This window comes from Humulus lupulus, chromosome 3 (genome assembly GCF_963169125.1).
Source record: "Humulus lupulus chromosome 3, drHumLupu1.1, whole genome shotgun sequence".
NCBI classification, from domain to species: Eukaryota; Viridiplantae; Streptophyta; class Magnoliopsida; order Rosales; family Cannabaceae; genus Humulus; species Humulus lupulus.
This window is the reverse complement of record NC_084795.1, coordinates 16,785,551-16,801,705: the sequence shown is the minus strand read 5'-3', so window position 1 is coordinate 16,801,705 and position 16,155 is coordinate 16,785,551. Positions and strand designations below refer to the sequence as shown.

At 33.1% G+C, this 16,155-nt stretch overlaps 1 protein-coding gene across 7 annotated transcripts; it reads left to right on the top strand.

Moving 5' to 3' along the window:
- The first annotated feature begins 535 nt into the window (after positions 1-535).
- On the top strand, positions 536-8,506 carry LOC133822224 (negative regulator of systemic acquired resistance SNI1-like). 7 transcript variants are annotated; one of them, XM_062254489.1, is made up of 18 exons: positions 537-767; positions 935-998; positions 1,648-1,725; positions 1,827-1,895; positions 2,870-2,956; positions 3,502-3,573; positions 4,439-4,520; positions 4,604-4,653; positions 4,771-4,983; positions 5,069-5,139; positions 5,233-5,302; positions 5,657-5,745; positions 5,949-6,101; positions 6,856-6,988; positions 7,099-7,257; positions 7,360-7,517; positions 7,602-7,691; positions 8,204-8,506. In XM_062254489.1, exons 3-13 carry the CDS (start codon positions 1,723-1,725, stop codon positions 5,983-5,985), a joined length of 843 nt encoding a protein of 280 aa, XP_062110473.1. In that variant the 5' UTR covers positions 537-767; positions 935-998; positions 1,648-1,722; the 3' UTR covers positions 5,986-6,101; positions 6,856-6,988; positions 7,099-7,257; positions 7,360-7,517; positions 7,602-7,691; positions 8,204-8,506. The 7 variants fall into 7 exon arrangements, with proteins under 7 accessions (XP_062110474.1, XP_062110473.1, XP_062110470.1 ...); XM_062254486.1 differs by having other exon boundaries at positions 549-767; positions 5,680-5,745; positions 7,369-7,517; XM_062254485.1 differs by having other exon boundaries at positions 549-767; positions 5,680-5,745.
- The last annotated feature ends 7,649 nt before the right edge of the window (positions 8,507-16,155 follow it).

The window sequence follows — 16,155 nt, the reverse complement described above, 5'->3', positions numbered from 1 at the left end:
CTTGACCATTCTCAAGATCGTCTACATCCTAGAGTCCACCCTTGAACCTCTTCCGGTGTCATCCGACAAAGACACTCCCGAGGTGATGGAGAAAAGAAGGAAGAGATAGGAGGACAATCTTCTTTGTAGGGGTCATATCCTCAACGTCCTATCCGATAGACTCTATGACCTCTATACATAGACCAAGTCAGCAAAGGAGATTTGGGATGCACTTGAGACAAAATTTAAGGCGGAAGAGGAAGGTACCAAAAAGTTTTGATTTCTCATTACATTGATTTCAACACTTCAACAAAAAACCATTTCCATAACACAAAAATATAACTCTTTTCAAAAAGTATTATAATATATATAAGTATATATATATGTATATAGGCGGGACTTAATTTGCGCCTAATTTTCCCCAGCCACCCCCCCCCCCCCCCCCCCCAAATTTTCACACGGTCCAATTGACCAAAAAAAAGAAGTAAAAAACCATTTCCCCATTTCACAGTCGGTCCCCATTTCCCTTTCACAGTCGGTCCCCATTTCCCCTCTCTCTCTCTTTGTTCCCCGTTTACCCTCTCTCTCTCTCGTCGTTCCCCGTTTACCCCCTCTCTCTCTCTCTCTCTTCGTTCCCCGTTTACCCCCTCTCTCTCTTCGTTTCTTGACCGATCTGCCCAGGAGGAGGACGATTAAGCTTGCCCGCCACTTATACAATCTGCCCAGGAGGAGGACGACGACACCGTGTGTGTCTTCATCACCTCGACGCATGGTGGAAGCAATATCTGGTATGTTTCTCCAATTTGTGTCCCTCTCTCAATTACAGTAAGCTTTTTTTTAATATCCATTTTTGTATTTATGGGGTATTTTTATGCTCTGATCACTCTGTTGTGCTCATAATTTATTGTGTTTTTTTTTTCCGGTCTCACTTCATTACAAATATGGTTGGAAAAAGTTGATTTAGGGCTTGATTTAAACTTTCAAAAAAGGGGAAAGATCTCTAGAAACTGAATAAGAAGGTATATTCTTTTAAGATATTCTGTTTTTTATTTCAAATATTATGCTTGATCTATATACATGTATGTGTTATATATATGTGTGTAAAGAAAGTATGTATTGTATCATTTAGCTTTCTTTGAAGTCCTGAACTTGAGTTACAGTTTGTTGAATGGAGATAGTATATCATGGGTTATCCTTTCAACGTGCAATCCTTATCTTATTACGAGACTTGTGTTTTATACGAGTGATTGAGGCATAAATTAAGCTAGTTGTTTTGAGGAAGTGAGATCTTTGCATTTCTCTTAAGGTTCTATGGTTGAAAGGTATATGAGAATATTTAAAGACTGGTCTGACTCTTAATAATAGTTTTGTATGCTAGAGTTTAGTTTTGGGCTTCTCTTTAGGTTTATACTTGAAATTTGTTTTAACAGTATTGCCTTCATCAGCCACGAGTTACTGGGACTTTTATGCATTTGGAGAATTCCTAGTACTCTTTATCCATTTATTTATTTTTAATGGTTTTTTTAGTTTTACTGTAATTTTCTTTTTCTTATAAACGATATTATTCAAATCCGGCTGGAAATGGTGCTGTTGTTAGTTTTTGAGGATAAGAATGTCTAGTGTTTATGTTATGTTTCTTCACGTAAAACTTTGTTTGTGCTACTGCAGGCAAAGGGAACTGCCTCTTCTCAGGACAAATGGCTCTTGGTAAACTTGCAGTCTACTAAGGAGTTCAACTCACATATGGTAGGTAGCGTGTTTCATTGGACTTTTCTAAATTGACTGAAATTGGTGTTCATTTAACATAGATTTTGGTGTTCATTTCTTACTTTTATTCTATTTTGAAGCTTAATCGAGATACATGGGCTAATGAAGTTGTCTCTCAAACGATCAGTACAAACTTTGTCTTTTGGCAGGTAAGTATTCCATTTTTGGGGGGTTTCACACTAAAATATAATAATATTCAAGGCGGTTTGGCAAAATAACATTTTTTTAATGTCACTTTGCAAAATGACCTTCTATTAGTAATTTTCATTTTTTATTTTGCTATAAGGATTCCTTATATCTAGTAGCAAATGCCTATTTTCATATTGTTTCAAAGCCTTGTATGTACATCTGTAGATACATGGTCATTATTGGACTAGAATTTTAAGATAATATGCTATACTTATATAAAGTTTGGGGCAGGGATCTTTATGTATTTTTCTTAATTGCATTATGACTTCATATTTTCGGTCTACTGTTAACTTTGTCGTTTGATATTTTGGCACTTTTGATCTGAAATGTTGTTTAGATGATTAAAATTTAAAATTTGCCTCATCATATATATATATTTTCATTGTTTTTTTTACTGAGTAACGTTGTCATATCTGCGATCTCTTTCCTTTAATAACTTTCTTTTATTGCGTCTTTTGTAAAAAAAAAAAACTTTTATTAATTATATACGTTTTTTTTCTCCACGGTTCTTTGGTTTGTTTCTAGATTACTTTGTGCCTGATGATGAAAACTTTTATTTTTGTATTGATATGTGCATTGATTTCATTTTGAGCCTCCATCTTTTCTGCTCTCACCATCTTTGGTACTCACCATGATCCATTATTTTATTTTATTTATTTATTTATTACTATTTTCTCATGTTGGCTGTGGTGATGATGATCTGTGTTTGCTGTTGGTGGTGGTGAATGCCAAAGGTGATGGTTGAAGTGGTGGTGTTTAAACCTTGAAGATGTGATTGGTTCTTAATGAATTTTCAATGTTCATGAAATTTCTAGCATTAATCTCTGAGGGCATTTATATATTAAAATGGTCTCTTTTTTCAATATTCTCTATATGTTGATGCTGCAAGTCATATGCATTGTCTTATAGTGGACACTCTCTCTGTGCTTCTTAGGCTTGGTCGCCATTTGATCTCAGTCTGGAGTTTTCTAGTCACGGAAGAGAAGGTGATAAAAACCAGGGGGGACCAGTAGACTCCTATGTAAGTTAGTTTCTCTTTCTTCCTTGTCAGTCTTAATTGCATTTCTAAATACATGTATTTCTCCTGGTTGTTGGATTTTGTATATACTTTGAATAAGATTCTGAAATGCTTTCTCATCTCCATGCCATAACAAGTTTAAGACATTGTGTTTCTCGATATGACTTTGCCACCTTATATTAATATCTGGACCATGCATTTCCTAATGAGCTTGTGGCTTGCTGTTACCTTTTCCTATCCTTGTCCTTTTCAACTTTCCTATGAGACGAAAGCTTGGTTGAGGAGATTTGTACATTCAAGAAAAAAATAATAGATAAACATGTAATTTTTTTAAAATATATTTTTTTTTTTGCTCTGTATATCTAGCCATTTTTATAACCTAGAAAATGATGAAAAAGTTAGTAGTGTAAAAGAAAGCTCATTCATTTCATGGCTAACGTCCAAGTGCTGAATTGTGTTACATGTATTTGTTCAAAGCATTTGACTGTTATTGATTGCTTAGGTATGATACTTTCACATTGTATAATGTATCATCTTCTGAAGCATAGGACTTTCATTGCCTGATACAAGACCTTGTTCATGTGACTAATGGAATGAACTTTCAAAGGTCTGATACAAAGGTTGGTTATCTAGTTTCCTTTTCAATGTTTATTGTAATTTAGGACTTTTTTGTAATTGATAATTATATTTAACCAAGTATGATATGTCTCTGGTTAAATTCCTGGAAGCTAATGACATCGTATACCAAGGTTCATGGTGATGAAGCCAAGAATGGTTCAATAATGTCTTGTGTGAAGTAAATACTTGATATTTGTTTTATCATCTATTGGATATACATGATCTCATATATAAAGTGAAAACAAATTTGGAGCTTAGAAATGTATGGAGTATGACTGTAACTAGGGAAAGCTGTAGAAATATACAGGTCACTGATAATTACACTAACCTTTATAGTTTTATAATTACTGATATTTTCTAAACTTTCTAGTTCTTTGATTTTGCACCACGCAATAGTGCATGTGAAGGTAGTTCATATGATTGTGTTTATGGTTTGTCTTTATTATTATTATTGCTGTTGTTGTTTTTCGTACTCCATTTCTTGAATCCCACTGCTGCTCAATTAATTACAATACCTTGCTCGTTACTGTTCATGGCTATAAAGCCTTTACTTCTGGAGATTATTAATACATACCGTCTGTCCAAATATTTTCACTTTTTCATGGCATCCTTGCCCTTCTTGTAATGCTTTAGACAATACTTGGCTATTGGCTCTGCTTTGAACTTGTCAAGTGAGATGCATAAATAATGCTGTTTCTTTTTTTTTTAGACTTTCTAAAGTTATAATTAATTTTCTGACATTTTTAATTAGTTTCTGCTTGTTTGAAGTATATTTCAATATTTGTAATTGTAAGGGGCAATTCATCTAAATACTAGCATGCTTCTTTAATTCTATGTTGTTTATTACAGTCCTTTTTTTTTGTGCAGTCCCTGAGAAACCTGTTATTATTTCAATATCTTGTCAACATTCATGAAAGTGATTTTGTACCGCGCAATAGTGCATATGAAGGTAGTTCATATGATTGTATGTATGGTTTTATGGATTTAACTCCATGGCTACATTCTTAAGCTGTAAATCACTGTTGTTTGCAGGTCTCATGAGCTGGGCGCATTTGAAAGAGTCTTTGCTTAACATGCTTTTGGTATGTACTATCTTAAGAAAAGAATAATGAAGGGATTTATTCTTGTTGATGTGCTATTTTCAAAGTGATTTTTACTGCAGCATGGCTCTTATGTATGAAGCTAATCTTCTACTGCAGGGATCACGTAAAATAAACTACAAAAACTTGGTGAAGGATTGTTTAACTTTTATGTGTCAACTGTACCAGAGTACTGTTGCATTTAATGATGATGAAATACATCCAGAAATTTCTGAAGAAAAATCAGCTAAAAGTTGTGATACAGCTGTGATAGTTGCTTTATTTGAGGTTGGAAAGAATGCCTGCATTGCTATGCAAAAATTTCTCACAATTGTAAGTCCCCCATGAGAAGTCGATTTGTATTGTTTTGAGCCAGTTTCATATGAGTCACTGATTTTTAGTTTTACACGATATTTAGATTATGGAGCTAGATACATCTAAGAAGAAAGCAAATAAGGAAGGTTCTACTACAAGAGCGGATGGTGTCAGGTATACAGTAGCTCTCTTTACAAAATTATTTTTTCAGCTCTTTTATATAATACTCTTATAATAATAAAAAAAAAATCGAAAAATATGATACAGGACTCCGATGGTGGAGCTAATTGTAGATGAGCTTACTTATAATAGGGATATTTTCCACCCTTTTCTTGAGGTAATCATCTCCACTTCCTGCTTTTTTTCAGGCCATTTTTCAACATAGTTTTTGTTCCTATGCGCGCATGGTATAAAATATAAAACTCTAAAGTGTTGAGACAGCTCTTTTGCCCAAGATCAATTTTATGTATTGTTTTTTTAACTTTCTTATGGTTACAAATTGTGGGTTATAATATTTGATGGCTCTACAATAATTTTCTTACTGGTTTAGGAACAAGTAAGATTTCGTCTAACTTCTAAACAATGAATTTGCCCCGGTTTGTTTCCCCTGTTTTATGGTTTTATATATGATGAATTTGTAGTTATTTTTCTATGTAAAAATATATAATTTGCCAAAAACATGGTCACTCAGCCAATCCTGAGGATGTTTTGCAGGTATACGATGAACCTAAATGGAAGCTTGAAATTGTTGTGCAGTACTTTTGGAAATATGTGGGAAAGGTAAGTGATTTCTTGGAATGTTGAAAGAACAAAGTAGTCAACCAATGATAAGACTTCACATATATTGACCAAAGAACTTTCTTCCATGGTCATTGCTGTAGTTTGTTATTGTTGTCCTAAAGTGTTATTTTGTTGTAATGATAAAGGAATTTTTTTACTCATTGCTGATATTCTTATTTACCTTGTATCATTCGATATTGCAGCCTTCTATCCGTACTCGTAGGTCTAATGGTTCTGTAGATGATACAACATTTAGTGGAGCATTGAAGTGCTTTTCAGATATCACCGGCACAAAAAGCGCTGTTAAAAGAATTGGGACTGAAGTAATTCAGTTACTCTTAGTACATGGATTTCAGGTGATTGGTCTTGCTCTTTATGAACTTATCTATATACCTGTTAATAAGTAACACTGTCTTTCAAATTTTAACCTGTTGTATGTAAAGAGACCCCTGTACTCTATTTTATGCAATTGCTTTAGACCCCCACAACTGCTCTTTGTAGTTCTTTTTTAAATTTTGTAGGATGACTGAGAAGATAAAGTATTACTCTTCTTGCTAAACGTATCGGTTTTAAAGAAAAGATTCTGATTATATAATTATGTAGAGCATGGTTTTTCAAACGAAAATTTGTTTGCTGCTGACTTTCCTTCTCCAGATAATCCCAGTTGTTTATTTGAACATGGAAAAGTTTTGAACTCTAGTCATCTGATAAGCCATTCTAAATTGTTTAATATTGTGATTCAACCAATTTTAAGGTCCTTAACCAGCATTAGTAATAGCATGGTGCCAATTTGATAGGCACTAATACAGATATAATCTTTGAAAGAATCTGTTGTAGAGCTCTTATTGATACCATCCACCAAAATATATATAATCTTTGAAAGAATCTGTTGTAGAGCTCTTTGTAGTATTCCTGCTGTTGGGCTGCACTTATTTGGTTTTCAAATTGTTGCATTGCATTGCATTGCGTCCAATATTTTTGAACTTGTTTGAGGACATTTACTTTATTTTTATAGCTAAAAAAATTCATCACTAGGATCTAGAGAGTCCTTTTGATACAAGCCTATTAGACTACTAACTTTGAACTTTTATTTATTTTTATTTATTGTAGATTGGATGTAGCAGAGAAAAGTGGAGAGGTTACACGATCTGTCTCTAGCCCAGTACTTCCAAGGTATTAGAGGCTCAGCTTGACAGGAGCATCATCTAGATCTTGTAAATATGTTCTCAACACCCTCATGCAGGTAAGTTTGGTTTATGTTGTTGTTGAATGTCTTAATGCTAACACTGTACTCTGTTTTTCCATTTTTTTATATACCTAACTAGTTGATGTGAAATTCTAATTGATTTTTAGACATTTCAAAACAAGAGACTGGCTTATGCTGTCAAGGAAAGCACTCTTGATAGTCTAATTACTGAGCTCCTTCTTTGGTTGTTGGATGAGAGAGTTCCACATATGGATGATGGCAGCCAGCTTTTAAAAGCTTTGAATATTCTGATGCTAAAGATTCTGGTTAAGACTTGCCATTTCATTTCTTCCCTCTAATTTTTTCATTTATTCTTATCTTGACTCGCATGTTTTATTTTAGTCTGATTTGTTATTCAACTTTACAAGATAATGCAGATCGAACTTCATCCTTTGTTGTTCTCATCAATCTCTTACGTCCATTAGATCCTTCAAGGTGGCCCTCACCTACATCAAATGAGACATTTGCTGTCAGAAATCAGAAGTTCTCTGATCTGGTTGTTAAATGTTTGATAAAACTTACAAAGGTAACTTCTTGTTTTAGCTATTTTCTTCTGCATTGCTCATATTTTGATGCTTCTCTGAATTTTCATAATGTGTTTTCTAACCAGGAAGGCAATGTTGCCAACCAGAGGGAACATCTAATTCTTCTCCTTGCCAATATTCACATTCAGAAAGCTAATAAGCAGTCTGTCTTGAAGGTATTCTGATTGTTAATTAAGGTTGTAAAGCTTTGGCTTTAACTAATCCTCTTATATAAATTTGACTTTATGATATTTGGAGTCTAATGTCAAAACTGGATATTTATGCAGCATTGTTCCTTTGTAAATTTCTATTTAATTAGCATTTGAAACATTAGTGGTGAAATTTGGGTTTTCAATAAGGTCTTCTATTTCTTTGAAACTCTTTTATGACTCTTTAATTTAAGGTCAATCACGAGAGTCTTGAATTTAACATAAGGATGTAATATTTGCCTTTACATTTACTCTTATTCTAGTCATAGAAATTTAGTATAGTTTAGTTACAAGTAATTTAGTTGCTGCTGTTGACAATTTGTGGTATCTAAAAGATGGAATACATACTGTAGTCTTGAAAAAACTTTCAGAAGATGGTAAGAGCTATGTGGGTTTTACAGTTTTATTTTTGTATGATACTTCAAGCACTGATCTGTAGACTTATCTCAGTTTTTGGTGGATCCTACTCCATTTTCTAGGATCTTGCAGGCAAAGGACACCAAGTGAATTAGATAGAGAGGTTAAGAACTTGAGGGTGGCATTTACTGACCTGTTTTTGAAGCATAACACTTTCAAAGAAACTGCAAAGCCATCGAAATATTGATGCAAAGAATGGAAGAATGTATTTCACTAATTTTTGTATACATTTCTTGTTTTGTATTTGGTGATAAATGAATCTGAATTGGACATAAATTATGTTGTAATATGATTTCTTAAGCCTAGACTAGTAGACTAAATATTGTAATTACATTTGAGTAATTAATAAAAATCTATTTATGTTATCTTATTTGGCTTCAACTTTCATATTTGTTTTCCTAGTTTTGTGTAAGTAAAAAAAGATTATGTTTTTCTAAGCTAATATAACACGTGTTATACTAAAGTGTAGTATAACACAAATAATGTGTTATACTAAAGTTTAGTATAACACAAAAAAAGTGTTATACTAAAGTCTAGTATAACACAAAAAATGCGTTATACTAAAGTGTAGTATAACACAAAAAAAGTGTTATTCTAAAGTGTAGTATAACACAAAAAAAGTGTTATATAATCAACTATAAATAACATAATTCAACACTTATCTATATATTAAAATAACACAGAAATTGTGTTATCGTTGACAATACAATAGCACATATGTCTAACACTGATAAAGTGTTATGTAAAGTACCCTGACCTACGATAACATAGTCGGTCTTAACACATCAGAAAGTGTTATCGTAGGTTTTGATAACACATTTTCGGTGTTATTAAAAGCATTTTTTCTTGTAGTGCAAAAAATTTGGTGATAAACCTATTCTTCCTCAAATTCATGAGCTTCAAATAATTGTTAACAAATTGAAAGTTTTGAAGATTGAGCTTCCCGAGATCTTAAAATTACCACCAACTTGTAGGAGCTATAGGAAAAGAATCCTTCATAAAAATGAAAATTATTCTTTGGAGGAAATCCAAAAACATATTCGAATCAAGGAGGAATCGATATGTAGAGATAAACTTGTGGAGGAATCTAATGGAGAGACTTCCAAAGCAAATGCGGTGTCACAACCAAAACATCCCAAAAATAAAGGGAAATGCAAGAAGGGTAATGAGAAACCTTTGGGTCCAAAAACCAACCCAAACAAGTTTAAGGGAGAGAAAGGTCATTGCTTTGTGTGTGTGAAAAATGGTCACTATGCTAGAGAATGTAGGCATAGAAAAGACCAACAAGGACCTAAGGTGAATGCAATTCAAGAGGAGAATATAGTTGCTGCCTTTAGTGAGGTGAATGTGGTCCAAGGCAAGGTGAAGGGATGGTGGTATGATACAAGTGCCACCATCCATGTCACCTATGACAAATCATTTTTCAAGACATTTGAAGAGTCAAAAGGTAACCATAAGATTCAAATGGCCAATTAGGGAAAATCCAAGGTACTTGGAAAATGTACCATTGAAGTATTTTTCACCTCCGACAAGAAGGTCACATTAGTTAATGTGCTTTATGGTCCTGAAATGAGTAGAAATTTGGTAAGTGGAGATTTGCTTGGAAAACCCGGCATTAAGACCATTTTTTAGTCCGGTAAACTTATTCTTACCAAGTCCAATGTATTTTTGGGAAATTGGTACTGATTAGAGGTGAAAAGTGCACCTTTATTGATTTTAATTGTCAAAATAAATTAAGTTTTAATTAATATTTTTATGGAATTAATATGATTTATTTTATAAATGAAAATATTTGATTATGATTTAATTTATTGTTATTTTGTAGGAAATAAAGTTGTATTTTGGCACTTTGAAATGAGGAGAAAAGAAAACAATTAAATCTGAAAAAAAAAAAAGAAGTGAAGAAAATGATATTTTTCTTAAGTAATGAAGCTCAGCCCACTTGGCCCAAGCTCAACAATTGCCTCCAGCCATCCTCTACGCCAGATGGCGCCATCACAGTGCACCACACGGAGCCCAAGCCCAGCCACCCCAGCGGCTTAGCATCCCGCCAGCCCAACGCTGAAGCTTCTTCAAGCCAGCAGGCCCAGTTCACCCAAAGCCAGCCTCACTCCAGGACCAACCCACAATCCTAGCAACTCCCAACCTCACTCCAATGCCCATGCCTCCTCCAACTCCTTTTTCTTCAGCCAGCCCAACGCAGCAAGCCCATCAGAAGCTCCCAAACATCCAGCAGCCCAATCTCTCTAGATTTCTCTTCCCCAGTCGTGCCACGTGGCGCCTCCCCATTGGCTGGGAATGGGTCAAAACCCACTTCTGCCACCAGCCACCTTCAACCTATATTTTGTGGGTATTGGGCCTTGCAAAATTGCCATTTTGAGCTTTAAAGCTCATCTTTTTAGGTGCTTTAGAAAAATGGCATATTGACCATACACCAAAATAACTAGGTTAATATTTATAATAAGATTTGATTTTTCAAAATCATATTTTATTATTAATATTTCATATTTATTTTGTAAACCCCAAATTGTTGTTTAATTTCTTTTTAGTTTTTTTCTCCCTCTATAAATAGGGACTCTTCTTTCACATTTTCTATGTAATTTTTAGGTAGCAAAACTCTACCAAATTTTAGTCTCATTTCTCATATTTTCTCTCTAGAATTTCATGAGAATGTCTAGCATAATAGGCTAACATTCTTAGGAAGGTTAGGATGATCCTATATGCACTATGACTTTGTTTGGTATATTTGATTCACCATGTGCTTAAAGTTTATATATTTTAGAAATTTATTTTCTTTCATCTCTACTTCTTCATCTTATTATCTATATTTATGTTTACTAATAGTATATAGATTTTGTCATGCACTTTTTATGTATTATCAAATTAGTGAAAATAATATAGATAATATCTTTATCATTTTCTCCATCTCACTCATATATATGTACTTTTTCTCAAATCTATATAGAATTAGTCATACTCTTAGTAAAAGTAATATTTGTGTTAGGTTTTATGTCCAATCTTTTATTGCATTATTGCCAATGATATAATGTCATTTTTAGATTTCTCATAAGATTTATCTCATCCTTCCATGGTAAAGAATAATAATCACTTGAATACATTTTTGTAAAATATATTTGTGCATCAATGTTAAATCTTCCAAATGAATAGTTGGGATGTGAACTTCTCATTTGTGTAACTTTTGTGAATAAAAAATCCAAATAAATAAGTATGCATATTGGTGACTCTTGATCCTTCCTACTTGATACATATTGTTACATCACACTTTATTCTATATTTATTTCTAATCTTTAAATTTCAAAAACAAAAAAAAATATCACTTGTTCTATTTTCCTCACATTATTTATCTCTAAACTTTATTTATTGATTAACTTTATTTCTTTGCCTCCTAGTGGAATTGACTGCCCGATCTATACTACGACTACCGCTAAGTGGAAGTCACGTTTGGGCGTTAAACAGGTACTCTTGTGAGGGTATGGTTAAGTTGTGCACCAATGATGTAACTTTCAATTTTAGCAATAAAGATGATAATTCTGCTTATAGTGTTAAGTATGATTCTTTATTTTTATGGCATCTTAGACTGTCTCATATAGGTTTTTCAACCATGAAAAGAGTAGTAAAATGTGGTATAATTGCATGCAACATTAAAAACTATGTAAAGTGTGAAACATGTGTTAAAGCAAAAATGATAAAGAAACCATTTCCTAGTGTAGAAAGATCATCTAATTTACTTGATTTAATCCATAATGATCTTTTTGAATCAAATAATGTTTTAACTAGAGATGGTAAAATGTATTTTATTACTTTTATAAATGATTTTAGTAGATATACCTATGTATTTATTTTAAAGCATAAAATGAGATTTTTGAAGCTTTTAAAGTTTATAAACTAGAAGTTGAAAATCAACTAAATAAAAAGATTAAGGTGCTAAGAAGTGATAGAGGAGGTGAGTACTTCTATAATGAATTCAATGCATTTTATGAAGAAAATAACATAATTCATGAGTGCACTGCACCTTATACACCACAACACAATGGTGTTGCTGAAAGGAAAAATATGACTTATCTAGAGATGATAAATTCTATGTTGGTGTTTTCTAAGTTGAACTTCAACTTATGGGGTGAAGCGTTATTAACAGCTTGTCACATTCTTAATCGAATACTGATGAAGAAAAATGAGATATCTCCATATGAATTATGGAAAGGAAGAAAACCCAATATAGGGTACTTCAAAGTGTGGGGGTGTCTTGCATATTGCAAGAAAAACGAACCTAATATAACAAATTTAGGTTCAAAGTGTGCTTTTGTTGGTTATGCCCTATTAGACCTAGGGTCTACTGTTTTGATAGAATCTAGGGAAGTTGAATTCTTTGAGAACATGTTATGTGACAATAATTCTCAAGCTTCAAACTCTCTAAATGAGAAACGAGAATTTGTTATATGAGAACAATTCTCAAGAATCTACTTCCAAAATAATTCTCAAGAGTAGAATTCTAAAAGGAATGTAGAGAAACCCATTGAACTTAGAAGAAGTCAAAGGGTTAGAAAAGAGAAAAGTTTAGGATTGGATGAGATAGATTCTTAAATAATTTCATTCTACATGGTAGAAAGAAATAGAGAAGAAGTCATTAGGAAAATTCCAATTGTACTTCTCGTTAAGGATGATCCTAAGACTTATAGAGAAGCCATGCAATCTAGAGATAGTGCATTTTGAAAAGAAACCATCAATGATGAGATGGATTCCAATCTTTCTAATAACACTTGGGAATTGGGAGACCTCCCACCGGGATCTAAGCCAATTGGGTGTAAGTGGGTATTTAGGAGAAAATACCATACTGACGACACTATCCAAACATTTAAAGCTAGATTAGTAGCTAAAGTGTTTAAGCAAAATGAGGGTATTGATTATTTTGATACCTATGCGCATGTTGTAAGAATAACTTCTATAAGAATTTTGTTCACTTTAGCTTCTATACACAACTTTTATGTTCATAAAATGGTGACCTCAATGAGGAGGTCTATATGGAACAACCCGAAGGGTTTGCCCTACCAAAGTATGAACATAATGTGTGTAGACTTGTAAAATCCTTATATGGATTGAAACAAGCTCCAAAGCAATGACATGAGAAATTCGATCAAGCCATTATGTCTAATGGGTTTAGGCATAACAATGGAGACAAGTGTTTGTATTCCAAAACTTGCAAGGGATATGTGATCATTGTTTGCCTATAAGTTAATGGCATGCTTATCTTAAGTGATAATATGAAAGGGATAGTAGAAACGAAGGTGTTTCTATCATCAACCTTCAAGGTGAAAGATCTTGGAGAAGTTGATACCATACTTGGTATCAAAGTGAAAAAAATAGTGGGGGTTTTGCTTTGAGGCAAGCCTACTATATTGAGAAAGTATTGAACAAATTTAACCATCTTAAGGTTAAAGATGCCAATACTCCATTCGACCATAGTGTAAAACTAGAGAAGAATGAGGGAAGAGCGATGACTCAATTGGAGTATGAAAGTGCTATAGGGAGTCTTATGTACGTCGCTCTGTGTACTAGACCTGATATAGCTATTGCGGTAAGCAAACTTAGTAGGTTTACAAGTAATCCAAGTGTGGATCACTGGAAGTCTATTGGGAGAGTCCTAGGTTATCTTAAGAAAACCAAATGACTAAGCCTTCACTACTCCAAATTTCCTTCAATCATGGAAGGGTATACGGATGCAAGTTGGATGTCCAATCTAGGGGACAAGTTTTCCACCACTGGTTGGGTATTTACACTTGATGTGGGTGCAATTTCTTGGGGTTCCAAGAAACAAACCTGTATACCTCACTGTACTATGGAATCAGAGTTCATAGTTTTTGCTGCTACCAGCAAAAAGGTTGCATGGTTAAGAGATATTTTGATGGAGATGCCCCTAATAAAAGAGAATGTACCCACTATATCGATACATTGTGATAGCCAAGCAACATCAGAGTATATAATGGGAAATCTAGACACACTAGTCTAAGACATGGATATGCACGAGAACTGATTCAAAGATGAGTCATCTCAATATCCTATAAGAACAAGTGAAACTTGGCGGATCCTTTCACTAAGCCACCAACGAGAGATTTAGTGGCTACCTCATCTCAAGGGATGAGACTTAAAATCCCTAAATATATTAACAATTTATTGTAACGTATATTAATAGTAGTTACTTAACTAGTATTATGTTCAATAGGTAATAACAAGTCAATCAAATGAATTAGTTGTACTCAAAATAGTCCCATCTGACATATGAGTACTTGTGAGTTACCAAATCGAGGGTTAAAACTGAGATGTTTTTTAATAGAACTCAGCCATGAGAAGACAAGTATTTTATGGTAACAAAATACTGTAAGGGTTCTACCTATATGGACCTAGGGGTGGTGCCGCCTCTCATGAGAATTAGGAATATTCTCAAGAATGTTCAGTTGGGAAAACTTATACATGATCTTTATTTATTTTCATGTAGATCTAATATTAAACAAATTAATATGAGATAACCTAGAACATGTTTCTAAAATTGAATTCAAAGAGAAACAAAGACAAGAATACTTACAGTATACGTAGCGGAATGAAAAAGTCATTCATTCAGTTTCTCTAACTCTTGTATCCTTTCTGTCACAGACTATTATCAAGAAACTGAACCATTCTTCTAATTTTTTCACAATATTCCAATGTATCCTTAGAATCACCTAGACTAGTGTGGGAAATTCTGAACACATGAGATAGAGACAGAGAGAAAAAGAGAAAATAACAAAGAGGCTTAGAAAAAGACTTGTGTTTAGAGAGAATCTAAAACTATCATAAAACCAGTGATTAAACTTATCTGTCGTATGTCTTGATTTCTCTCTAAGCACTCATTTTATAGATTCAATTAGGCCATTTAATTTAATTAAAAAAATCAATAAAATAATAGCCAATTTGAAGCCCTAGGTCGAAATTATCATGGGCTTTAGGCCCGTGAAATTTCCCATTTGACTATAAGCTCATTGGACTTAAAATCAAGGCATGTATTATTTTTCTATTGATTTAATTAAGTAAATAATAATTTAAATCCTTTATCAAATTAATTATTTATAATTTGAACCTTGATTTAAACTTATTTATTAATTTAGATACCAATTTATCTTAATTAATAAATATGTCATAATTTATCTTTTCTTCTAAAAAATACATAACTCTGTGAAACTATCCAAAATTGACCTGGTCAACTTTGATAATTCTTATTGATAATTAAATCAATTAATTGAGACTATCTAGATGATTTTATCCAAGGTACAATGGGGGCCATGGGCATATGAAATCAAGCTCCAATAAGTTATGATAAATCTAACAAATAAATTTACTAACTTATTAATTCATCGTGACTCCACTAAAGACTCGGAATTGCACACTTGAATTCATAGAACGCTCTATAACAAATATAGATATGCTATTAATTATCCATTGTTACAACCACAATTGTCACTCAATCCTCTATAGACAGTCTACAATGAGATAGGAATAAAATACCGTTTTACCCCTCATTGTATTTTATCCTTAAAACACTTAGTTCCTTGTAAATGATATTTCAGTAAACTAATTTAATTACTGAAATGAGATCTCTATCATTTAACACCTTGAACCAAACTAAAAGGAAACCATCATTTCACTCCTTCATCAGATGCTATAGATGTTCATATCTATGATTAACACTCCCACTCAATTATACTACCGAGTTCCCAAGATGTAAGTATGGGCTAGTCCATAGGGTAAGCTGGTAACAAATAAGTCAAAGAACTCAAATAATACAATCAATTAGAATACTAACCACTCAGAATTGAGATTGAATTGACCTATGGTCAACTATATGATATGACTAGAATAGATAATAACAGTATGTTTTCTTATCTTATCAATTGTCAATATCGATCCTGTCTGATGTAACAAATACATTCGATCTTATCTACTTTGCTAATGTTTTGGAAAGAAC

What these genes read in the sequence shown, in the direction of transcription:
- LOC133822224 (XM_062254486.1), top strand. An exon ending in GGGGACCAGTAGACTCCTAT is followed by an intron (nt 2,957 to 3,501) that starts GTAAGTTAGTTT and finishes TCTGAAGCATAG; the next exon opens with GACTTTCATTGCCTGATACA. An exon ending in TGCAAAAATTTCTCACAATT is followed by an intron (nt 4,984 to 5,068) that starts GTAAGTCCCCCA and finishes CACGATATTTAG; the next exon opens with ATTATGGAGCTAGATACATC.